Source organism: Apaloderma vittatum, unplaced genomic scaffold, assembly GCF_000703405.1.
Source record: "Apaloderma vittatum isolate BGI_N311 unplaced genomic scaffold, ASM70340v1 scaffold20722, whole genome shotgun sequence".
In the NCBI taxonomy this organism is placed as follows: Eukaryota; Metazoa; Chordata; class Aves; order Trogoniformes; family Trogonidae; genus Apaloderma; species Apaloderma vittatum.
The window spans coordinates 40,349-66,644 of record NW_009702174.1 but is presented as its reverse complement, the minus strand read 5'-3'; the positions used below and the strand labels follow the sequence as shown (position 1 = coordinate 66,644).

At 36.4% G+C, this 26,296-nt stretch overlaps 1 protein-coding gene across 1 annotated transcript in view; it reads right to left on the bottom strand.

Annotated features, from left to right (window-relative positions):
- Positions 1-296: 296 nt before the first annotated feature.
- The window catches only part of LOC104281463 (steryl-sulfatase-like), a gene marked incomplete at its 3' end in the record, with an annotated part of 44,545 nt that continues 18,545 nt past the window's right edge, over positions 297-26,296 (bottom strand). Inside the window, exons 5-6 of the mRNA XM_009879461.1 lie at positions 24,356-24,492; positions 297-434 (exon numbers count right to left, since the gene is read on the bottom strand). Of these exons, the coding sequence (XP_009877763.1) occupies positions 297-434; positions 24,356-24,492 (275 nt within the window). The remainder of the gene's footprint in view (positions 435-24,355; positions 24,493-26,296) is intronic.

Below are 26,296 nucleotides of genomic sequence, written 5' to 3'. Positions count from 1 at the left end.
GCTGTGAGCTGATATCCTTCCAAAGCCATATATCAACCCAGTTCAAGAGTACATTTGCTAGTGTTAGAACTCCATAGAGCCCTGGCTGAGCAGGTACTCTGATTGAGCTGCTGTATGCGACAAGTAAATCCCTATATTTACTGCCTACATCTGAATTTAGAATGACAGTCATGAAAAGTTTACTACTAAAGAATATACTTTTGACCCTGGCCACAGAGTACATTACAGTTTTGGAGCAAAACCAAGGAGACGATAGCTTCTGAAATAGTTTTTAAAAATCATCCGAGAATATTCACCTTTATATATGCCATTGTATCCTCCATGGACTTCTCCAGAACTGGAAATTTCTTCAACATGTGCCCCTTGGTCAGATGTAAAGTACACAAGAGTTTTCTTGCTCAGATTATATTTCTCCAGCACATCAAGAACCTGTCCTAAAAAAAAAAACAACAAAAAAAACCCCCACAACTTTAACGTCTTCCAATGGCTTTTTCATTAGCCTTGGCACATATAAATATTTTCACCCTTACGACTTTTCAAAATCACTTTCCATATAAACATTATTATACATAATGATTGGCACCATGTAGCATACAGGAGGGGACAATTGCACACGGCTTGTTGCAATCAGAACCGAGGTTTGATTGCTGCAGGGTTTCTTGAAGTATAAAATGAGAAGATTTGCGCACATTGGAGAAAAGGGCTGATCCACAGAGAGCCACTGACCTTTGGAAGCAGTTGCTCTCAATCAAGGAAACCCGTCAGCAAGAAGAATCAAACAGCTGAGGATATCTGAAAGAGTCTCAGCATGCAGAATAGAGGTAACAGTTTGGGGATAAAGCTTTGCTGCCTAGCAACCTATAGAGGCAGCATGGCAAAAATCTCAGTGTGAATGTTAGAATAAGACATCCTCAGAAAAAAGAAAAGAAGTTTATGGATGGAGTGCCTCTGGAGACCACATGGTTTTATTATCAGACCTACTAATTAATTCCTAATTTCTCATCATTTAAGAATAGACATTGAATAAGCTCAAAATGTTCAAGGTAATAAACACATACACAGGCACATACATAAAAGAGGACTCCACGTGGATATGCCCTGTCACTCGAAGGCACTATCGGCTCACATTTCATTTTCATGAAGGGCTCTTCCTGCTACCTTGGCATTGTGGAGAGCCTTGCAATACACAGAAATTACATTCAAATCTATTTAGACTAAGTTCTTTAAAGAGGGTTACTGTATGAATAGAGGTGAAGCCACCCCTTGTAACTTACATCAATGAATACTATACTGATTAGGAATCTAAAATCATTGGTCCTGGATACTGACCAAAGCATAAGAACATAATTCTTTGCATAAGCCTGCAAATGAGATTTAACCTTTGTCCTTTAGGGATCTCAGAATGTATAAAGATAATACTGTTTTCACAATCATTTCATTATTTATTTATTTATTTGCACTTAAAGATCCAGTCCACTAAAAATTAATTAATGCCCAATTATTGTGTCAAAGAGGATAAGGACTTTGAAATTCAGAACCTTCTTTATTGACTTTTGGATCATCTTTTTCTGTTGTCATGCTCTTTTTCTGGATCAGGAGTAACCTCACCTTATCATTACTATTGCTACTTGTCTTTTAATATTATATCATTCTAAAAGTGCCTTATTAAAAAAGGTTGACTCTCTTCATTTCTCATGGGCTCAAATGACTGGGTCATGAATAAAGGAACATCAGCAGTTAAATAAGTGATACCTGTTGGTCTTTTTTGTAAACTAGAAGCAATGAAGAAATATAAGAGTGGGAGCTATATTGTTTATGTAAATTTTGAAAGCTCGTGGGAGCTGAAATTTCCCAACAGAGCTGAGGAAAATCTGTTACAAAGGCTGACATTAAAGTTGGTGTGTTGAGGGAAAATCACACAGATACATCTGACAGGCCATTCACTTGCTATAGAAGGTGAACTTGGTGCCAGAAAAGAAAGGCGATTTCCCATCAGCTTCTGAGATTATTCGGAGAACGTACTTGCTAAGTAATTAGAATATTCCTTGGAAAGGTGGTAACGATGATAAAAAAAGTATTTAGATAAATTAAGACAGTATATGTGGGTATTCAGCAGTATAATCTCCAGAGTTCCCTTACAATCTCTAATGATCTATGTTTTAATGATTCTATGATAATAATAATAAATGGGATTGCACAAAAAAAATATGTGCAAAGACATGCGCAAATGCATTTTTCTACCTACATAGTTTTCCTTGATGAAATTGGATTTTCAAATTCTTCCTGTATATAAAGCAAAACAAAAACAAAACAAGATTTCCGCTCAGTATATCGCATTAAATGATCTCTGATGATCAGAGATATCTGCTGTTATTCTATCTTGCCCATACTGGCTTCCTAATTAATCTGAGATAAAATGAGAAGCGATGAAAAATGCCTTCGTATCACATATAATTAAAAAAATCAGTCATCATTATGAAAACTGGTTTTTTTAAACAGAGTTGAGTAGTTTGACTTGATCTGAAAAAAAATAATCTGACAGTCAAATGTCACCCATTTCAGAAAAATCGTTCCAATAAAATGCATAGAAAGTCTCATCTAAAGTTTTCTGAATTCAGTGGTAAAACTTCCTTTGCTTTCATCTGCACTTTTAAACACAAAGATGATTGGCTACATTAGGGTTAATTAACAAATGCTAAAATGACTATTATAGTAAAAACATTTTTCATTACAGATGGAGTAATAGTGGTAATTCAAATAACAATATCTTCAGAGAATGGCAGTCACAGTGCACTTGCAGAAAAGAAACAAATCTTCCATTTCTATTTTCATCTTGAACACTGATAACTTCTAGAATTAAAACTATAAATAAGCAATAAAGTATGTGCTACCAGGAGATAAGCCCCATTAAAGTTCATTTGAATGAATATGGCTACTCTTAAGTGAAGCAATACATTAACTTATTAACACTTCTAAATTGCAACCAAGACAGAAGAAAATTGCAAAGAATGCATTGTGGAGCTCTACAAACAGATATCTTTCATATGCAATATCGTATCAGTTTTGGAAACAAGTACTACAAAGTAGGCAAAATACATCCTTTACTGTTTTCATATAACAATTCAATTTCTTTTTTACTCCAACACATGCATTCTTACTATTTCTGTACATTTCACAGAGACTTCAGAATTAAGTTAAAATTAATGTATAAATGAACAAGGAGGAGTTTCATCTAAACTACTCTATTTGCCTTTGAAAGAGGTGAATCACAACTGCAAAAAGGTCTTTTTTAGGTGTTGACTAAAAAAGAGAAGACAGGAAACTAGCTCAAAACTAACTGCCATCATACTAGATAACAGTAAGATGAATCCAACCCAAAGTGCTAGACATGCACCTACATAAGCAACACACTTTAATGAGCATGGTGAACAGATAAATGATATCTGAGTAAAAGAAGATGGTAAAACTGTATTGCTTCACCCATGAAATATGATTGGAAGAATATCATACGTCACGTGTTTTTGAATTGCAAGAATGGGTCTTTGTCCTTGTTTGAAAAGAACCAATTCTGTTCAATGATTTTTACTTTTCAGCCCAGTCTCTTCCAAGAAGTTGCACTTTCTGAAGTTAGCAGCATGTTTTTTCAGACAGTGTCTGCTAACAGAAGTGATTACGCCTGATGTGCAGACTGGTGTGCAGAAAGGCTCTTGCTTGTACTTGCTTGTAGAGTGATCAAGGTCACTGCTGAGTCTTGTGTGCCATGCTGGGGGTGCCAGGAAGTGAAAGGCATCACAAGGAAGTAAAATGTTGCACCTCCAGTGAGGAACAGACAGGACGGTTGACCAACAAGAGTGTTCCCTTCCATATACGTCATATTCCGTACAAAGCTGAGGAATCATGGGAGTTAATCCCTCTTCTTCAAGGGTTGGCATCTGAGGAGGACTCTGCCCGATCTTCTGCCTCTGATCCCTGAGTTCCTGAATCCAGCTCCTGTAACCAGCTCCCCTCTGCCACTGAGCCTGGAGCTTCCCTGGGCCCACCTGCTCTGCAGCATCAGTAGTGATTGCTATCAGAGATGGAGTCAGGTTCAATATCGGATTTGTATGTATTTGTATATAGTTCATTATTTTTGTTATTTCCTTATTAGTCCTTTATTATTATTTTATTAAAGCTGTTTTAGATTTTTTTTCCAATCCATAATTCTCTCTGCCTTATTCTATTTCCCTGCCTGTTTTGGGGAGGGAAGAGGGTTAGAGACCATCTGTCAGGGTTCAGCAGGCCGCCCTGCTCTAATCTAGTCTTCAGCAGGCTTAGTATCTCCTTTGAGTTCTACTGTATTGCAGAAAGTAATACAAGGTTTAAAAGAATTTTTTGGATGTAAAAAGTTCATAACACAATATGAAACTGCAGGATAAAAAAGCCAAAACACCAGGAAAACTGTAGCTCTGTTCAATCAACTATAGCCCTCTATCCCCAGTGTAGGAAATTATCAGTAAAAATGGAAGGATTCTTGATTTAAAAGACTCACTTGAAAACCATATTCTAAAAAATTAACAGCTGCACGGCTCTCAGTGGATGGTAACATTTACATTCATTCTGATTTGAATGGAACAGATTTGGAAAGACAACATTTCTGAACAGTAAAATCAATCTAATACTGAAGGAGCTTCATAATTTCTGAAGCTATTTAGCAACTAGAATTTCAGATCAACTTTCTCCTAGTATTGCCATCCTAGGAATGTATACCCCAATGTAGGTGGCTAACGCTGTAGCAGACAAAGGCATTAGACCATTGGACACTTTTCTTTCATTTCTTTTTGTTAAGACACATAAGAGATTAAGGACAGCATTAAGACGTTACTTATTCTAATTAGAAGCCAATTTTCCAAAAGTTAAGTAAAACTTCATCCAAAGAATACTGAGGACTGCTCTCTACATTCTGCTCTCCACTCTTGCTTTGAGCTATGTTAAAGACTTGTTTAATTTCTGAAAGTGAAAACATCAATTTCCATGGAGTGATAGCCATGTGAAAATTATAAGAGCAACTGACTATTCTTTAGAAGGAAATCAAGAGTGCCGTGTCACTATTCAGACAGCATGAATGGTAGCTCAACCAGCCTCTCTGATGCTGAATGTAATTTCTGGAGCTTTGAACCATGTAAAGCACCTACTGTACTCATCTACATTAAGAAATAGGTTTCATAAAAAATGACTACTCATTTGAAAACAAGATACAAGCACTGAAAAACAATAATGTGTTTACAAATGTGTTCGTGATTTGGAAAATTGTTCAAAGGTTTAGTCAAGCTAGCATATGAACAAACGTATTTGATTCATAAATTATCCTGCTGCCATTTCAAGTTAATAGGACAGAAATGCTATTTGTATTAATTTGAAATAATTTAGAGTCTTGTTGAAATTATGAATAAAAAACTCTAGAATACAGCTCTGTGTAATCTAGGCATTAGGACAAAATAATCTATTTGTGAGGAAAGCTTTAAAACAGTTTGCCAGATTCGAACAATAGGATTCAGAAGGAGGGTTGAGGATCTGTCTCAGGACAAGACAGTTGATGATAAAGCAATTTCCTGTAAATACAACATTATTTTTCCCATTCCAGCAGAATTTCACATGCTTCTGTCATATACAGGAGGTTACAGTGGAGACAGTTACTGAACAAAGAGTTATCTAGTAAAATCAGCTATCACATCTCTGCCCAGAAGGGGCGATTTGGGGTTTGTGATGGTGGTTTTTTGTTTGGTTTTGCTTTGTTGTTTGTTTGTTTCTTTTTTTTAAAAATTCTTTTCTGTTTCAGAATTCCCTACTGACACTAATGTTCGGTTTTGAATAGCATCATTAACCAGAATCACAACTAACTTGTAGTCAGCTACAGGGTTCACCTTTGGGTGGCAAGGCATGATTGTTTTGAATACATACATAAACTGCTACAAATTAACCCTATGTGCATAAGCATCTGGAAGCCTACATTTCTACAGAAAATATACTGATGCCATTCAACTATATAGCTATTGTATAGTAAACCTCTTTGGACCCTCTTCCTGCTAAAGGAATTTAATTAAGGTAATTCCACAGTTCATAATCTCTTCAGGGATCAAAGGCTAAGATTTTCACCTTAGGAAAACTTAATGTTGCAACTTCGGCACACTAGCATTCACAAGCTAACAGTCATTTTAATCTCTGTGTTGTTTTTGTCTGATCAAAAAAGACACTTCAATCTTTAAGCAGTCAGATAGTGCTCTGATTATGAAATCCACAGGCTAAAATCTCTGTATAAAAACAAGTTTAGTAACTAAGACCAAGACATCCCTATCTTAATTTTAGCTTTTGTACATTTCAGGTTATAAATATGCAAATGTTGATGTGTTATGCTCAGAGCTATCCAGTTTACCCTTGATAAATATGCAAATCAGTTTGTCTCTGCAGTGGGGAAGTAATTATCACTTTCAGACCTAGTCATTGAGCATAACACTTGAGGTAAAGATGGAAAATAATAAAACCATTGACAGCAATACAAGAAGTGGCTGCACATACGGTGAACAGTACATAAACTCTGCATGCAATTTGTTTAACATTCAGAGCTAGAACACAGTCACTGGAAAGTGGAAATTCTAGGGCAAAGCAATAGGTTGAGGTTACAGCACATTATCTAGCCAATCAATAAAACACATCAACCTAAGAAGACAAGTGATTCTACATAGGGCATTAGCATATGAACCTCAGAGGTGAGAGTGAATACTGTCAAGTATCTTTGACCAGAGCAGAAAATAAATGCATAACTAATTAGAAAAAGTACAATAATTCCTGCAGGAAGGAAGTGGAGTGCAGATTCAGTGGGAAGTCTTAAATCAGTCCTACTGTGCTACCAATCCTATGGAAACAGCCTATACAATGAAGTCTTCTCCAAAGCACTAAGCTGGAGCTCAAATGTGCTAAGTTCCTACTACAATAGGTTAGTGGGATATTCAGTGTCAAAAGAGCATTCTGCCAAACAAGTAGCATATGGTTCTGAAAAAGCACATCTATGTTAGTGTTTTAATTCAGATCAGGAGTGCATATTTACAGTGAATCCAGTCATGGAGAGTTAATATATATATCTGTATGCATGACAAAACCCTCTTGGATTTCGTGACCTGCATTCCTTTCAGATTAAACTCAAGGATGAACGTCATGAATGCACTCACACTGCCAGTAAGCGTTCAGTCTATGGGACCACAGTGGAGCTGGTCTGAGGTGGTCTCCCTCCGCCTTCGGAGATAGCTCAAACTTGCCACTGTGGGCAGTTCAAAATATGGTAGGACTGACGAAACCTACACCAAAAGTCTGGTGCTAGCACAATTAAGCTCCACCTGTGCATATTGTAGATACGTAGAGGGTGGGATTTACATGAAGTGTACACATCTACATCTGACATAGTTACTAGGAACATTTTTTAAAGGTAATGAAGTAAAAGAAGTGTTTTCAGGCACAGCTCATCTATTTCAAGATGAATGAATTTGGCCCCAAAAATTCTGATTTTTTTTCAAAATGAAGTAAAGTTAGACAATTTTCTGGGATTTAACTACTCGCAACTACCACTCAAATCAGTAGCTGTTAGGTCCAGATAGCTTGTAGAACATCAAATGCTTTTCTGTTGGATTCCTCTAGACACAATGTGATACAAGAAAAATCACTGTAAGCTCTCGGAAACGGGAAGTCTTTTTTTAAAAAAACACAACAAAGGATTCTTGATGCAGAGTCAGCTCAGCTACCAGTGCGAATTTGCTTTCTGTTTGGATTTGGATTGCCATGTAACTGTAAACTTGTAATTGGCTTGTGACTGTTTATACAGTCTTATAAGTATAATGTGTCTTTCAGACCCTCAGGATAAATTTCCCACATAGTGCACAGCAGATTAGGTATGCACTGCTTAGCAACTATGAATAAATCAACCAAAATTTGACTTATCATTTTGTAGAAGTTTTTCCTAGAGATGACTACATCTCTTATTTTTCTTATTCTTATAGGGTTCAAATTATTTTGTAAACGTGAAATTTGGAATGATACTTTATATATATATATATGTGGATAATGAAGCACAGAGTTAAGATGTGGTTATGAAAGCTGTAAAAAACTGTAAGTATAGCTGCAATACAGACAATGCAGGATGGAAAGTTTTCTGTATTTCCATCAGTGCTGCAACACTAATGATGGATCATTAAAGGTCAAAAGTATAACTATTCGGTGGCTATCTCCTTATTACTATTTAAATTAGCTAATAAATGTATTGCTTGAAATTCATTTTTGGACCTTACATTTGTTGAACATAAGGCTCTGTATTTCTAATGTAAATTTTTAGCCTCCTTAAAATGCTAAAATATGATTCTACGGTCATGCAATTTTAGGAGGGTCCATTGCATTTGCATTTTGCATGACAGCTGTGATAACTTTTGGGGTAAATTTGCATCTTCATTCTGCACACATCTGAGAATAAGATGCCATTTCACACATACAGCTGAGATGCATAATGCAAAAAATGCTGTCTAGTTCCCTTCTCTGAGATCTCCCATGTTTTCCTTCGAATTTTAGAAGGAGGGGACCTAGGCACCCCTTAATGACAATGAAACAATGCTATTCATTTTTGAATTAAACTGTTAGGTGAAGTTGAAGCTTATCTTACTTGATTATTCCAATGTATGCTGATGGTGATCGATTCAATAATTGTGGAGTGATAAAAAACTCTTCTCTGTATCTTAAAGGTTTAAATAATTATTAAGATCAGACTCATCTTTAAACTGAATATATATATATGCTCTTAGAACCAGATGAATAATGCCAACATTTTGCCAGATTAAAGTATGAAGAAATATGAAGAATTTAAAATAGTGCAAGTAATTTAATACCACATTTTAATCCTCTGCACTTCTCTCAAAATTTCAAAGTATTTGTCAGGGTGTTTGTTTCATTTTTATAACTTGTTTTAAACAAAATTGGAACTGTGAGAAAAGTGGTTGTCGTTAAAGCATTTCTTGCCTTTGAAGAGCCAAACTTTTCTAATCTTCGCACAATTTTGGACCAGGTTATAATGTTTGATATAAATCATATACCATAAAGTTAAAAAGACTTTTACCAAGATTGAATTAATTTTCCTACTGAAATCCTAATTCTCTCAATTTCCTGTTTCTCTGATTTTAATTCTGCAAATCTAATCTTACATGGTAGTAGCTGTGCTACGTTCATCCCCCAAACTACTACGACTCACCTCCAAAACACAAGATGCCTGTTCTTCCCTTTGACGTGACCATCATCATGCACATTTGCTAGTTCATCTACTTCTCTAATTGCTTTTCAGCAACTCAGTGGCTTTTGTACCTAAGTACTACTAGACACTTGAAGCCTACTATGCAATCACCATCTCCACACCGTGCTAGCTGTGAATGCATCTCTGTACAGACACTGTTAATACGGATAAGAAAGCAAGCCTGACTGTGAAAATTGTTCTCAAGGGAATTTTCCACTAATGAATGCAAGCTTCAATCTGTCTTCTCTAGATGACATGCTGGACTTAGTAAAAAACAACAAATAAATTGAAAGCTACAAATCTTTCTTTATGATTCAAGGTGGGGTGGTGTTTTTTTCAAGTTCTTTTTTTTTTCTTTTTTTTTTTTTTACCTGGTAAGTATGTGTATTCAATATGAGAGTATCTATGCTGATTTAAACTCCAGAGGATCCTTTCAGAAGGGAAGGCAAATAATTTTTCAGGTCATCCTCACTGATGATAGACGACTAGCTCAGGAGATTGCTCACTAGCTTATGAAATGGGACTTTGATTCCTTAATTCATCTAAGTGCTCTTGAAAAAATATTCCCAGCCTATCCAGAAAGAGTTTTTATTAAAGTTTCTGAGTAGTAGTCAGTGGCACAGCAGATGTCTACAAGAAAAAAAAAAAACTGCTTTATCTGGTCCAAGGCCTGGAAATAGAAATATGTTACCCTCATTTTAAAGTATTTTGGAAATATTTGAGGTCCCCGCTTAGGCCAGGACGCATTTGATGCCCCCAACACATGGTGGGGTCATGAGATCATAGAGCCCATTTCTTTGCTTTTTATCTACCTAAGTCTTACTCAGCAGTAAAGTAAGTATGTGGTGTGAAATTACTAATATAATTATTAATATGAGTTTGAAAGGGTTCAACAATGTGAATGCTATGTGCCATTTGGTTTGTAGTGGGAAGTTACAAAAATGGACCTATGAGACTTTCCTGTGTGAAGGCAAGATAGATTTCTGGAAGGTATGCTTTGCATACAAGGATCACAGTGAGATGTGATTTTTAGGACATATTGAAGACTGAATTTGAGATGAGGAAGGATCATTCACATAGCAACACCACAGATCTGCTGAAATATTAACAGAGATAAAAGGAACAAATTAACCTAACTACAAATAGATAGTGTTTGGGAAAGACAGGAGTTATTGCCAAGGTAAACCTCCCAAAACACAATAACCATAGGCAAATAACCACTGGAAGGCCCCAACCAGCACATAGAAACTTCTGGGAATAGCACTAATCATATGGATAGAAAGGCAGGTACAGAGTTAGTCCCTCCCTATTAATGTATTTATTTAAAGGATTAGGTCTTTCTGAACATACAGTATCAAATCTGTGGAAGTTCTATATAGACAGACACCCTTGAACAGGAAAGGTTTGAAGTCTCAACATTTCACATGAGCCAGTGTTTCAGTATCACATTACAGATGTAATTTTGTGCCTTATTAAAACAACACTGTTAAAAAAGTCATCATAGCAGCACTTTGCCCATTACACCATGCTAAGGTGTTCAAACTTTTTCCTGTGGGATGTGCTGTGGTGGATAAAAAGAGACTTACATTATGTTTCACTCTGTCCTGAATCATGTCTTTTTACGTTGTTGGAAACTTTGGCCCCACACAGGACATTTAGCTCCACAGACATCTTCTTACCTTTGGCTTTACTTTTCCCTCTACTTTTTTAAGGAATTTGGCACTGGTAGGGTGTTTCTCCCTGTCTGCAGGCTTCTGGCAGTCACGTCTGCTTTCCTCCTTGTTTTTTTTTTTTTTTTAATTAAAAATAAATGAACAAAAACCAGATTGTTTGGAAGGTTGTGGTGCAATTTTTTTTAAAGATTCACAACATTTTCATACAGCATTCATATAAAGTCAGCCCAGTTCCACTGACTTCAGTGTAGTTAGATCATCCTACGCAAAAAGAAGACCTATCTCATCATGTTTAAAAAGAACAGGTATTTATTAGAGAATTTATCATCTTGATAAGTCAAGTGACCACTTTCTTTTCCAATCAAGTCCCTAAAAAGTGCCTTTTTAAAAAAAGCAGAAGTAGCTTCAGGGACCTGGGTATCTTCCAACTAAAAACACTTTTATATTGCTACATCAAAATCCTGGTCTTAATTCAACCTCATTCTCTTTGGATTTAGGAAGGTATCTCCTTCAACTCTTAGGGAATAAAAACTAATATATGACTTTCATGGAACTGAGAAATGTTTATATATAAAAAGAAAGTTTAAATTAAATAAAAAAATCTGTTAGCTCATCTAAAAAGAGACACGTTCCAAAAGGAGGTGTAATATCAAAGTATGTCAAATTGATATCATCCTTTTAATCTCAATTGTAGGACACTTTTGTTCCTCCTTCTTAAAAGCTAGTCCTTCCAGAACTGCTTAACTAATGATGTTCCAATAAGCTATTATCAACAGGGACTGATCATTGTAGGAGATGCCAAGCACTGAAAGGCAGTAAAGTCAAAGGAAAAAATTCAGTGTGATCTCCCGTGACAATCTATTGGCAAGAACTAGCAAAGAATAAAAGCAAAAGCAAAAAAAAAAGAATATATTATCTATTTGTGCATAAGAGGAGCTGACAAGAAAAAAAGGCCAGATTTTACTCTTAGATGAAAGTGCATCTCTCTCACGTCAGGAAGGCAAAAATTTATTTAAAGGTAAATAAAACTAGTATTACAGATACTGAAATACATTAAAGTTATCCTGACTTGGATTGTTCATATCAATACAGGAGAGAGGAACCTGGTGCTAAGCTTCTGGTTTTGGACCATGACACCATAACCATATTTATATATACACTACTGGATGGGCCAAGATCTTTTTTGATATCTGGGGAAAAAAACCAATCTATCAAATGAGAAAGAAGTCTAATCTTCAGAGATGGTAACAGACTTTCCCCTGACGTTTTGTTAAAATTCATTTCATTTCTTGGCTGCTACTCCAGTAGCTCAATTATGTATGAAAGAGTTTTATAAACAGAACAGGCCTATTTTCAAACATTGGTTATCAAAGCATCTGATATTCTCAAGGTATTGCATTTTATCTTTTTATCCACTGTTTCTTTTGTTTAAAAAAATGCTATTTACTACTTAACACTCATTGCAAACTTTTGAACACATTCATTAAAGGTTTCTTATCAACCCCAGTTGTCAGCAAGAAATTGAATCACAGACTTCCTTAGCTGACAAAAGAAATTCTAACTTCAGATTTACAAATGTCAGAGCTGAAGAATCACAGAATTCTACAAAATTATCACCCCAAAAAATGCAATGACAATGGCTCTCTTATGTTTTTTTACATTATATATTATTGAATGTTTCTGAAAGCTTCAGTGATGTGATGATTTTACAAAGATCATAGAATTATAGAATCACAGAACGTTTTTTTGTTGGAAAGGACCAGTTCCAATCCCTCTGCTATGGGCAGGGACACCACGTTGCTCAAAGCCCCATCCAACCCAGCCTTGAACACCCCCAGGGAGGGAGCATCCACCGTGTTTCTGGGCAACCTGTTCCAGTATCTCACCACCTTCACAGTGAAGAACTGTGTCCCGATATGTAATCTAAACCTGCCCTCTTACAGTTTAAAATCATAGCCTCTTTTCCTGTCAATACACGCCCTGGTAACAAGTCTCTCTCCATCTTTCTCAGAAGCCCCTTTTACATATTAAAAAGCTGCAATAAGGTGTTCCCGGAGCCTTCTCTTCCCCATACTGAAAACCTCCAACTTTCTCAGTCTTTCTTCACAGGAGAGGTATTCCAGACCTCTGATCATTTTTGTGGCCCTCCTTTGGACACATTCCAAGGTTCATGTCCTTATTTTGTTGGGGGGCCCAGAGCTGAACGTAGTATTCCAGGAGAGGTCTCACCAGAGCAGAGCAGAGGGGCAGAATCAGCTCTCTCATTCTGCTGGCCATGCTTCTCTTGATACAGCCCAGGATGTGATTGGCCTTCCAGGATGTGAGTGCGCTTTGCATGCTCATGTTCATTTTTTCAATCACCAAACTGAACAGATAAATTATATCCGTTCAAACTGTAAATAATGAAAATAAATCATTTATTACTTGCTTAAGATGTGCTCTCCTGTTCTGTGGTGTCAAAATCATCTGTACTCTGGATTGGAAGCACTTTGATACCTTTCTTACAGTCATATACTATACAAACGGCTATACTTTTCACATTGCCAAACCCAGTATTTTCTATAAATTCGCTAGAAATGCTGAGACATCTTGAGCTACTCATTTATTTCAAATTCTGGCATTAACTTATCTTTCAGTTTGCAGAAAGACAAAATTCACATTGCTTTTCTGGGCCAGGCCATTATCTTCTCTACGATTAAAGCATATTTACATTTGTATTATTTCTTGTTTGTCTGCTTTGTCTTTAGATTGTATTCTGGTTCATAAAGGAAGTAAAATCAGTTTCTAACCCATAAGCCTAAAGAGCCTAAATCCTTTAGCATCTTAACACAGAAATGGCAGCAGTACTTGAACACTATGTGAACTGTAGTGAACTGTAGTTCACTATGTGAACTTTAGTTCACTATGTGAACTAAAACTAAGTGTGGCATTATAGACGAGTCCATCTCGTAGTTTGCTGAAAGGACTCTTGCTGATAAAAGAAGATGATGTTTCTCTTTCTCCTCCTTTCTGCTTTCCCTGCAAGCTGGTTAGAAACAAGGAGCAAAGGGAGGGAAGGATGCTCTGCCTCCCCTCTTGTGGTAGCAGCAAGCTGCAAGATCCACTGAAATACAACTTAATGCTGGTCTAAGGTATGGATTTGATTATCCTGGAGTCTCATCATCTGAAGCAAGCAACTCAGCCCTTAGGGGTCAGGTGTTCCTTTGGATATCAAGCTTACTATTGTAACATAAGATCTGCTGGGTGTTCTCAGCATTACTACAATGTGCTTTTCATGAGGCAACGTTATAAAGAAATTTCCACAGGTGTGTAAGGAGAGGGAATGATTGGAAAAGAGAAGTGTATATACAAAATACAAGAACTAAACAAAAACAAAGAGAAAATAAAAAAGAAAGCATTTAAAATAGCAAAAAAATATACCCTGAATACACTAAATGAAACATGGAGGGAAAAATAACATTAAAAAATGAGAAGTAGGAAAACATAATAAAGAGTCAGCACTAGTTTTTGTTAAACAGTATCCTAAACTGAAACATAAATGCATTATTTTACAAGCAAGTAGTGAGGGAAAAAGCTGGAGAAGTGCAAAGTTAACACTTTACCAGCCTGCCTTTCACTAATCATAGCCTCATTACTCTAGTACTTTCCAGAAGCTTAAAAAATTCATTATCTACCTCATTATCATATTTCATTGTTATACGCAAAGCCACAGGAAGTCTTCTGTAATGCAAAATACACAACTGGCTTCTGGAAGAAATAATGATCTTTTTAGGTATCACCAGCCTGCCTATTATATAATGTGGTTATTTTAGCAGTCAAAGCTACCATTGAAAAAAAAAAAAACAACCACAGTCAATGAAAAGCAGCCCAGAGAGATTGTAGATGCTCCCTTCCTGGAGATGTTCAAGGCCAGGTTGGATGAGGCCTTGAGCAACCTGGTCTAGTTAAGGGCATCCCACACCCTTTCTAATACACTCCAAGATGCCATTGACATGTTGATGAACAATAGTTTACAACACAGAGCTGAAATTGCCACAAGCTTTACTGTATGATTACTGTTTTCACTGTGAACTAGTTACCCTCTTTTTCAATGGTATGATCTCAAAATAATTAACATACATTTCAAAAGAAGAAAGAACAAGTTTTATATCTTTCTCCAAGAAACAGAAGGGATGATTTTAAAAGCGCCTCTAGGATTCTCAGTATCATCACTGAAACTGATAGGTGAACAGTTTTACGTGAGAAGCAGCCAGTTATGAATAAATGGTGAAAGGCTGGAATATAGTTCCTGAATCATCAGAGAAACTGCTCCTGTCATTATAGTTCATACAGTGGTGAAGACAGTTAATTATCCTTAAAAAACACCACTTAATCCCCAAGACGAGAAGAAAACCTGAGTTCCTGAGTCCAGGTGCACATTCTAACCATTTACAATCTCCAACATGGATTAAGGCCTGGAAGGATAAATGACTTTCTTTTCCCCCTTCTCCATCTGCATCCATCTGAATTAGTCCTAATCCTTTACTACAGATCCAAAGCTGGATTAGTGAGTGTCTGGCAGCAAAGCTTTACCTCAGCAGGTAAATCTGAACATCATTTCTGTGCCTCAGTTTTTCTTCTGGGAAACAGATTAATGAGATTCCTCTACCTTACAAAGACTTTGTGAAAATGCTTATTTGCAAATCTGTTATATGCTCTGGTGAAGTAATGCCACAGAAATGACGAGTGATGTCAAAGAAATATGTCTTCAAAACTGAACTTCAATAGTGGATGTTAAATAAAACATGAGAATCCATATTTAACAATGAAGAATACACATACTGTTGAGCAGCTGCTCATTAAGGCGGCACTCTGTGATGAGGAGACAGGGTTCCAAGGGGAAAAGAAATGGCATGTAAACATATGCTTAAAAACTGTACTATAAGACACAAGCACAGGAAGATTGATTTTTCCTATCTTTGAGTACTTGACATCATAGTCTTACAATGTTCACTTGTGTGTGTTTATACGAATTTATGGACTGTATCGGTTATTTGAAGGTACTGGGTAATCCACTACAAAAGTATCTGAAGGTACAGGGAAGGAGAGTGTGTGGGAATGCTTAAATATTTTAAAATCCGTAACAGTTTTAGTTTGTCTTCTCCTTTGTTTCATATTTAGGCTTCTTCCATACAGATTTAATTTCTACCAGCAATATCCTTCAACTAACTAGCTCAGTTGCATACTTTACTAAAACCATAATTACAAACTCCACAAATATCTACACAGGTATTGCTTTCAGTGTCCAAGTGTCGAAGAAAAAGGACGGTAAAATCATGTTCAAAAGTCAGTGCTGAAGGTTTCAGGTTCACAACAGGACATTCCGGCCAAAGTGAGCAAACTCTGCCATTCTGGGTGACTGACTTAGTAAATTCCCGTAGAGTTTCTTTGGGACAGGGCAAATATAATTCCTCTTATCGGCTTCACACAGTGTCTGTGTTAAAAAGGTTGGCATGCAGAGGCACTCCACCAGTAAAATCTTCAGCAGCTTCCTTTAAACTTCTTTCCCAGCCTGTATTTTGGAAATCACCTACAATTTGGATAAAGTTAGCCCCATTCAGTTTCCTCATTGCAATCTTCATCCAAGTATATATAGAAATCACTGTACATCAATTTTGGCTTAAATCTTTGCTATGTTCTACCTTAAGCAAGGAGAAAAACCCAATCACACAATTCATATGTGAAATCAAACCTAAGGGGCAAAGGTTAAACAAAAGGTTGATAGTCCATTTCATTTCAGAACTTCCAACCCTCATTTCTTGGAGAGTTGCTCGGATTCTCTTATCCCTAGCTCACCTACAACAAGATTCGAACTTTCTCCTACTAGTCAGCTTGTCTCAAGAACAGTGCTAATATTTTCATCCATTTGAGCATTCTCATCCCAATGTTAACTGTCATTACACAGTTTTTGTATCAGACCCCATTTTCAGAGGTTCAAAACTAGAAGAAAGCCTTTAAAATTTTGGAAGTTAACAGATTACATTTTTCTAAAGTAAAATGCACAATGCACTAACACGTTTTGTGCTGACAATTTAACTCCTGCAATATCAGATGCAAATGAAATCTGTGCAGTAGCTGGCAGCAAATTTTGAACAACACAGCACTACTACCACAAGCTGCATTACAGTGAAGTTTTCCATCATGGAGTGCGCGTTACTGAGATATTATTTAAACTTGACTGATTAAAAAAATGCTGTAGGAATGGCTGCTGAAGATGTGATTTGTAATCTTGTAAATAATGTTCTAAGAAGGAGATTTGCTGTGTACAAAGATGTAATATAGAAAAAGGAAACTGGATTTAAGGAGGATTAGGTAGCTCAGGAGGCTTATCATAGTAGAAATAGAAGTCTTTCATCACTTAGTCACCTCTTAAATCCAGTCCCGTGCGGTAGTGACTGAAAGTCATTGCTGCTTACTGACATATGAAATGAGTTTGGGGTTCAGCCCAGCTCGTAACTGTAAACCATCCACATCATAAAAGGCAGAACCACAAATGTTTTAATCTGCACCCTTATTCATAATTTTCCCAGATCTGACCTAAAGAGTGAATGTGCTTCAAGAGCTTAACTACCATCTCAGCTGAAGAAATAGTGTATTGATGTTAGGGTAAGAGCAGGATGGCAGAGCAGGGTGGGAAAATGCTGTTCTAGTCACAGAGTACCTGTATTGGCTGATGCTGGCTGAACATCTTTCATGATAACAAAGCCAGCTTAAAAATAAACCTTCTAGACTTGAGATGTATAGCAGTATAAACTCAGGAAAGCAAGGTCAAAGAATGCACCATGATCATCAGGCATCACACTCCATATTTTTAGTTCCATCTTTTAAGTTTTCAGGCTCAGCTGACCTTATGTCACATTCATAATGGCTGTATAAAATGATCTGATCTTGCTTATCCGCCACTTCTGATAATGCGGCATCATTCTGCTTTGTTTCTCTTTTAAATTGACTTTGCACTATTACAAATGACTACATCAGGCGAAAAACCATGATAAATTAGGCTTATCTCTGCATACAGGACATTTTTCTGGAAAAATAAAAAAGGTTAAAATAAATGACAGATGATTCTTTTTTTTTCAAAGCAGCATGACTTTTTTCCTTTCATATTACTTATGATTATCTTGATTTTTATCACAATACAGAATTCTTAGAAGACCTGTGGTATATTTTTAGATTGATCCTAACAGAGTAAGATCCTAAATAGAGAAAAAATTTTACTAAAGGTCTTGTGGGTATAATTCAGTTTTTTGTCTCCTAAATATTTTACATTTTTTCCAAACTGAAAACACTCTTTACATCTATTATTAAAGTAGTGGCACACCTATTACTAAAAGAGGAGAAAAAAGCCACAGGGGTCAATAAAAATGGTCTATATTAAATTAGAATGGTTTCCACTTAGACCCTTGATTCATATCATTCCAGAGTTGAATAGAAGTTAAAAGCAGAGGATGTGATCAATCCACATATATTGCATATTATCTATTTAAACATGCACACATTCATCAGATAAAAGGCATATAAGCATTTAGGTTTTATCATCTCACATTTAGGCACTGTAGGAATTAAGAGCCATAACATAATCCTGCATATAGGTATTGATATAACCTCTTTTACAACACTGAGAAATCTAATTATGAAGCAAGTAAATCAGATGTTTCCACAAAGGTCTGAAGGTGACTTGGGGGAGATTTTGCCCTTCCATTTATCTTTGAAAGCTCTTTGTGAAGGTACACATTTATAGACAATTCTTAATCATAAGAGCTGAATTAAAGAAAACCAGTGTGAAAGTGGTCTGATTTTCAGTTAGTCCTACCAAATTGTACCCTAGCTGGTCTTTCTCAGTGAAGCATACTTCAATTCTGCCTTGCTGCATTTCATTATAGGCCACTTATTGCCCCAGAGATTTGTGTAGCAGAGTACCACAAATGCTCTGACAAGTCATAAAGGCTCCTCAGGTAAAATTCAATTTATTCAGATATCCAACATTTCAATTATGTAAGTACTTGCAGCTAAAAAAAGTTAGGCACTGTATTCCTTGTAAGGAAAACATATTTAAGATATCATTAGCATCCTCAAAATGTATCATCACTGTAGTAACACATAATCATAGACCTGTTTGGGTCGGAGGGGATTGTTAAAGATAGATCATCTAGTCCAACCCCTCTGAGCCAAGGGAAGGGACAGTTGTCACAAGTCAGGTTGCTCGAAGTCCCCTCCAACCTGACCTTGAACAGTGGCAGTGCTTCCACAAATTCTCTGAGACACCTGTTTCAGTGTCTCACCACCCTCATCATATACAATTTCTTCCTAATATCTAATCTAAACCTATGCTCTTTGACTTGTCCTGTCGCTACAGACCTGGGTAACAAGTCTCTCTCCATCTTCCTTAGAAGTCCCTTTTATATACTGACAGGCTACAATAAGGTCTCCCCAGAGACGTTTCTTCTCCAGGCTGAAAAAAACACAACTCTTTCAGCCTGTCTTCACAGGAGAGGTTCCGGACCTCTGAACTCTTTTGTGGCCCTTCTCTGCACCTGCTCTAACAGGTCCACATCTTTCTTGTCCTAGAGGCTCCAGAGCTGAATGCAGTACCCAGGTCTCACAGGAGTGGAGTGGAGGAGAAGAGTATAATGAGAGTATCTTGCTTCTGTTTGCTTCAGTTAAGAGTTCCTTAGTTTCTCTAGACTTACTTTTAAAGGTTATGTCTGGCTTGATTTCAAAATACATATTGACTTTAGTGAATAATTTTTTTGTTTCTTCACCATCTCACAGGATCACAGAATGGCTGAGGTTGGAAGGAACTTCTAGAAGTCACCTTGTCCAAACCGTGTTGCTCAGGCAGAGCCACCTGGAGCCCAGGATTATGTTCAGATGGCTTTTGAATATCTCCAGGAAGGGAGACTCTGCCACCTCTCTGGGCAATCTGTGGCAACGTTCGATTATCCCCAAAGTAAAAACTCTTTTCCTTGATATTCAGAAGCAATCTCTGTTTCCCGTTGTGGCCATTGTTTCTTGTCATTGGGTACCAATGAGAAAAGCTTGGCCTGTAAGAATGTCCCTCAGTCTTTCTCCAGGTGTAACAGAGCTCTAGTCCCATCTCTCCCAGCCTTTCCTCACAGGAGAGATGCTCCAGTCCATTAATGATCTTCATGACCTTTTCCTAGACACTGTCCAGCAGCTTCATATCCCTTTAACACCAGAGGGATACAGAGTCACTCTCTTCATATGTAACTCAACCAAACCTCTTAAGATATTATACACACAAATTACATGTAAGGTGCACTGGGATTTACTTCCAATCCTTTGCCTCTAATTAACTAACATTAGATGATGATAATACTTTCTTGACATTACTTGATCCTCAGGTTAGAAGAACACAGAAGAGAGGGAGTTAGGGGTTTATTTTCCCAGCTTGAGGGGCATTCACATAATAAAGATATCCAGACAAAGCCTTTGTGCCAAACTACAATTTATGAGACTTTTACACTTAAGCCATTCAGTTGTGATTGTTACACAAATTATTAAGAACTGATATGTAGTTTTGCTACTGTTAACAAAACAATAAATAGTCATTTGCAAAAGCGGTGTTGAATTAGCGTGCCTTCACACAGCTTGCATTCAAGTCTACAGGGGGCTCCAAAACTCTTTGCAGTGATCTGTTTTGGATTAAATTAGTGTAATGCAATTTACATCAAAAACAATTTCTGAACATATCCATTTCTCTTCTCATAACCAATCAGGAATGAAAGAATGAAGGAGGGGAAGAAGGAAGGAAGGAAGAAAAGGATAATATTGTGTTCATTCGTCATTTCTTTTCTCCATTTTTAGACCCTAATATTATTTCATCTGCTCTCATATGAATTATAATTAATAGCATTAATAAGGTGCTTAGCCTACATTGAAAGAAAATTAATGTTATTAGCCAGAGAACAACTCTCTAAGGCATGTCACATGCAGTGACATTATAGCTGTGAATGCTTTTTTTTATTTCTGTTATACACATATCAGTATGCAAAAGCCGTAGACGTACATGGTCCCAAAGCTTATGCAGAGACTTTGTATTTTGTATTTTTACATGGATTTTAATCATACTCTTCAGTATTGGTTTAACAAGTCACAAACATGAAATTTCAAAGGAGTATTTTATTCATCTGTCTTATAGTTTTTTCTTCTCCTAGCATGGAGATTGCCTTATAATTGAATTATTGTCCAATTAGGTAACTGATTCTCAATAAATAAACAAATTAAAATAGAATTGTCTTTTATTTAGAATTCTCAGTCTGAGTGGACTTCTGTCTAAAAAGGCCGTTGCTTTTTCTCTTGCAAATGGCAATCTTTTTTTCTGACCCCAGTTGATTTATCAAATCAGGAAAATATTTAATTTGCATTTCATGGTCCAATCTTAATAAAACTTTTTCATTGGTATCTGACAGCCCTAATTTTTACTTTTAACTTCTCTTCTACTTTTTTTACTCAACCACAAGGATTTTCCACAGCATTTCCCAGTCAGCAGATAACACAGTCTCTTTAAGAATTGAGTTAAAACTTGTGTCTCATTTTCTTCCAGATGCCAAACATTTCTGATATTATACTATAAAGCAGTTTTCCATACATCCCTTTTTTTCTTTCTATAGTTGTGTTGTCTTTAATTAGAACATTTTGCAGCATATTGTTATTTCTGGGCTATTTTGTTCTTACTGCTTTTGCAAGTTACATTAATCTAGGCATAAATAGTAATTTCTGTCTAGTGAATGATAAAACCTCCTTTGTGGAAAGCTTATAGTTTTTGCTTTTTCAGCTTTTACAGACAATTTGGTTTGACTTTTCTAGTCTAATGTCTTCAGTGGCATTCCAAGAAAATACTGGTTACTGACATTGGCAGTATAGTGAATAAATCTCCTTTTTCTTCTATAGTCAATGCATTAAGACTGGAATTTTCAGTGGAGGTTAATGGAAATAAGTACTCCCTTTAATAAAAAAGAAAAAAGAGAGAAAATGGAAAAAAAAAAAGCTATATTATTCCTTCAGATCCTCTTGGAAATTCCAGCTATTCTAATAATGGAGGAGGAAGCAGCAGAGGAATTAAACATATTTTCTACTTCCTGAAGGAAATATGCCATCTGTCAATAGTCTTACAAAATATAAGCAAATCCAAGTAAGCAGACCCCAGCAGAACCAAAAGTTGATGCTTGTGTACTAGCAAATGCCAGACAGGGATCTGTTTCCTGATTAAGCTAGGTCCACTACCCTTGATGTTCCTGTAATGAAATTCAATGGACAATACATGAGAAAACTCATGTATTTCCTTTGAGTTTGTTTGAAACCCTTATATAAGCATGACTAAATTTTTATCTCTGATTTATCCAAAGCTTTTTTAATAATATGCTTCTGTCCTACAGCTGGGTTTGTTTGACACATCTCCTAAGAGCCTTTGGTCATTCTGGAAGAGAGCAGTGGTTTTCAATCTGTTACCACCTCTGCATCATTAAATAGCTTGAAACAGCAGCATGTCAGCTGCCTTGGTTTCAAACTCGCTGCTTAAACCCTGGAGCTGCTCTTCTGGAGGCAGCAGCAAAACATAATGGCAGCAGCAAATGGCCAATTAGTCTGGAATAAGCTAAATATTATCACACAGAAATAGAAATAGCAAAATCAAACACTGACAGTAAGACCAGCTAAAGCTCAGTAGCTTACTACAATGTGGATGCAAACATTGCACACAAAAAAATAACAACACATGCATATTTTTATCTAATGCAAGCACTGGATGGACCATATGCTGGTAGCCATTGACAAACGAAAAAGATTCACGATGTAAAGAAACCCACTGCTGGAAAGAAACCCACTCTCTCTTTACAAAACTCGTTTTACAAAAGACTTTTTTTCCTGTTATGTCACAGAATCACAGAATCTTAGGGGTTGGAAGCGACCTCTGGAGATCATTTAGTCAACCCCCCGTGCCAGAGCAGGTTCACCTAGAGCAGGTTGCAGAGGATGGCACCCAGATGGGTTCTGAATATCTCCAGAGACAGAGATTCCACTACCTCTCTGGGCAGCCTGTGCCAGTGCTCTGCCATCCTCAAAGCAGAGAAGTTCCTCCACATGTTTAGATGGAACTTCCTATGTCGAAGATTATGCCTTTTACTTCGTCCTGTCACTGGGCACCACTGAAAAAAGGCTGCCCCCATCCTCTTGACATCCAGCCTTTAAGTATCTATAAGTATTGATACGATTTCCCCCTCAGTCTTCTCTTCTCCTACACTGACAACCATTGCTAAGTGTATCACAGCTTCCTACAAGCATTTTCCCCATTTTTGCAAATACTGCATTATAAACATTAAAAATCACTGAAAGTGCTGTGCTGCATTTTGTCCTGTGGCTTCTGCAACTACACTTCTTGATCTAAAATACGCAAAGATATACACACGATGCTTAAGTGCACAGGCTTATGTAGTATGCACCAAAGCTGAATACCTCTTTATAGCAACTTAATAAGGCAGCAACAATTTCCTGAGGAAAGGCAATTTGCACTGAGTTGTAGTAAGAACTGAATTGACTGGGGGTATACAGGAAGCTCATCTTTAGCTCCTTTTACTGCTATTCTCCAATATGATTTTCAAATATGAACCGCTTGTTGTTTTCACAGGTGATTACCTCTGGAATCAGAGGGTCACTTCAATACATCTAGAGATACAGGAAGCCTGTTGAAAGATGTAATGATCAACTGTGCTCCAGCCTCAGAGAGAATGGTACGCTCTGAAGGGAAAATTGTTTGGTTTTGACTGTTTTTCATAAACAGAAGCGGTCTTCACCTGCGTGATTTCACTACTTCAGACAACTCACTAAAATAATTAGCAAATTATTTTTGCCAACAGTGCACATTTTAGTCACTTTATTTGAAAATATTTTGGTATAAATAGCATGTGGTCACTTTTTGCATTAGGATATTGTTTTATTAGGACAGCCTTCATGGGCCAGATGGTAAACAGAATCTTATGAAATTGGATTTAACTACTCCACTTCAAATGTCCACAGTTACGGTGTTCATAACTCTGCTAAGTCCATACTGTATAGAATACCTTCATAGTCAGAGAAGGCAGCAAGGATTTGTAGGGCACAATAAATTTGGTGATGAAGTAGATATTACAAGAGGTCATATTATTGTGCCTTTTAAATCACTGTTTCTTTCTCCTAAGTAGAAATGACAAGTATGTCAGATACACTGTATCAGATATATCCATATACATACAGATATATTCAAATTGTAGAAGTCTGTGTTTGGTGGATGTGAATTTAAGTCTGGCATGTATTCCCTTCGTTGTTGTTAGAACCACGTGTAACATACCTACACTCCAGTCCATTTCCTCCACTGCATCTCCATATAAACCATGTTTGCTCTTTCCTTTGAAATTTTTTGAAGCATATAGAGCAGTATGGACGTGAAGATAAGACAGGACAAGAAGAAATGGTGCATCTTTGTTCCTGAAAAGAAAGAAGAAAACAAAACCCCAAACCCCTATTACATATTATAACAAAATTTCTACAAAAAAAGTTGTTCTACAGTAGAGCTCAAAACCAAACCAAACTAAAACCCCCCAAAAGGAGAAAGAATACTGTAACTGATTACAGGGTAATCCTGAATGCACACAAAGAGTAAAAATTATATTCTTAACTGTATATTCAGATGAAAAGAAAAATAAATGACAAAATCTAACTAATTACTGTTTGGTATATATATTGAAAGAGGGACTTGTTGAAAGCCAGGAACCTAGCAGTTTCTGTCTGCAAGCACCTCTCTTCATTTTACAAGTACCTATTTTAAAGCCTGAATACAATTGTTCAGAAACATACCTTCAGAGCTACATATATATGTGAAACACAAGGTCATATGGAAGCTAATCAACTAGATTATTATGAGGACAAGGTCCAAACATTCCATAATATCATTAACTACATTAAATCAAGTATACTAGTACTTTTGCTCCTTCTTTGTCAGGGACTAATGTATACGACCAAATCTGTTGCCACTGTTTAACGTTCTGTGTGTGTATCCATGTGATCAGTGCATAACACTATGAGTATGTTGTACCAAAGAATAAATAATCTCAAAATACATACTAATATAAAGATTTTTCCTCTCACAGTAGTGAACAGTCTCTATCGTCTTCAGCCTGTTTCCTGAACTGATACAAAATAGAGTGCAATAAATAGACACTGTAAATTCTGCTGTTCATGTGATCTGTCAACACGGTATTTATGATCATTTCCAGCAGGCTGTGAAAGCACAGCTCAAGTAAGAACTTTTCCTTATGCATTATTTATAGAAGTTTAGTTAAAATTGTGCAGTACTAGCCAAATTTACTGCTATATGCTCCAATAGCATTTGTAGTACATTATACATATTGTAAATACCAGTTGAATCACAAAAGCACTACCCAGAAAACTTGTCTGGATCTCACCTTAAAGCGCACAGCTGATTTCAGAATATTTTGGGGTTTATTTACCATATTTTTCCTTGCCAATCTGTGGTGGATAATATCTGTGATTCACATCAACACCAGCATTCTTAAGGAAAAATAACTAGGTCTAATCTAGCATATTTATGATTCATTTTTCCTCTCTCCTTGGTTGGATCTGTTTTCACACAAGTTGCATGGTTAGAGTTTTCTTTTTTACTGGCATGTACAGCAGTACAGAAACACAAAATGAGAATATTTTATCCAGATTACTCTTTTGATAAATGTGTTTCTGACTGAGACGTTTTCTTCATATAAAGTTTCTTATTTTTTAAAAAGTGACAAAATAAAGTACAACGTATTTCAGGTGAAAAATCGAACCAAAATTATTTGGATTCCCTTAAAATATTTGCACAGTATTCTAGTATTATAAAGTATAGATTAAAAAAAAATAAAGACAATATATTTCATAAAAGATATACCTCCCACAAAGTAGGGTTTGTTGCTATTTGAGTGGTCATACATGTGAGAACCTTTCATTACTAGGCAAAAACTATCATGAGACTTCTGAGTCAATAAGACTGAAAATATCAGCACTTCAAGTAAAGAAAGATGTATACTTATGAGTTCAGTATTTAATGTGTACATTAATGTAACATTGACCTTTCATTTAAGAACATTTCTGCAAGGCAGATGATTTTTGTTTTACAACTTGTATTCATGACTGCATAGGATTATCTTCGGCTTTTTCCTTAAACACAGTTCACTGAATTGACAGCAATATACAAATTCGGGGGTAAAACATCACAAAAAATTACTTTATATTTATA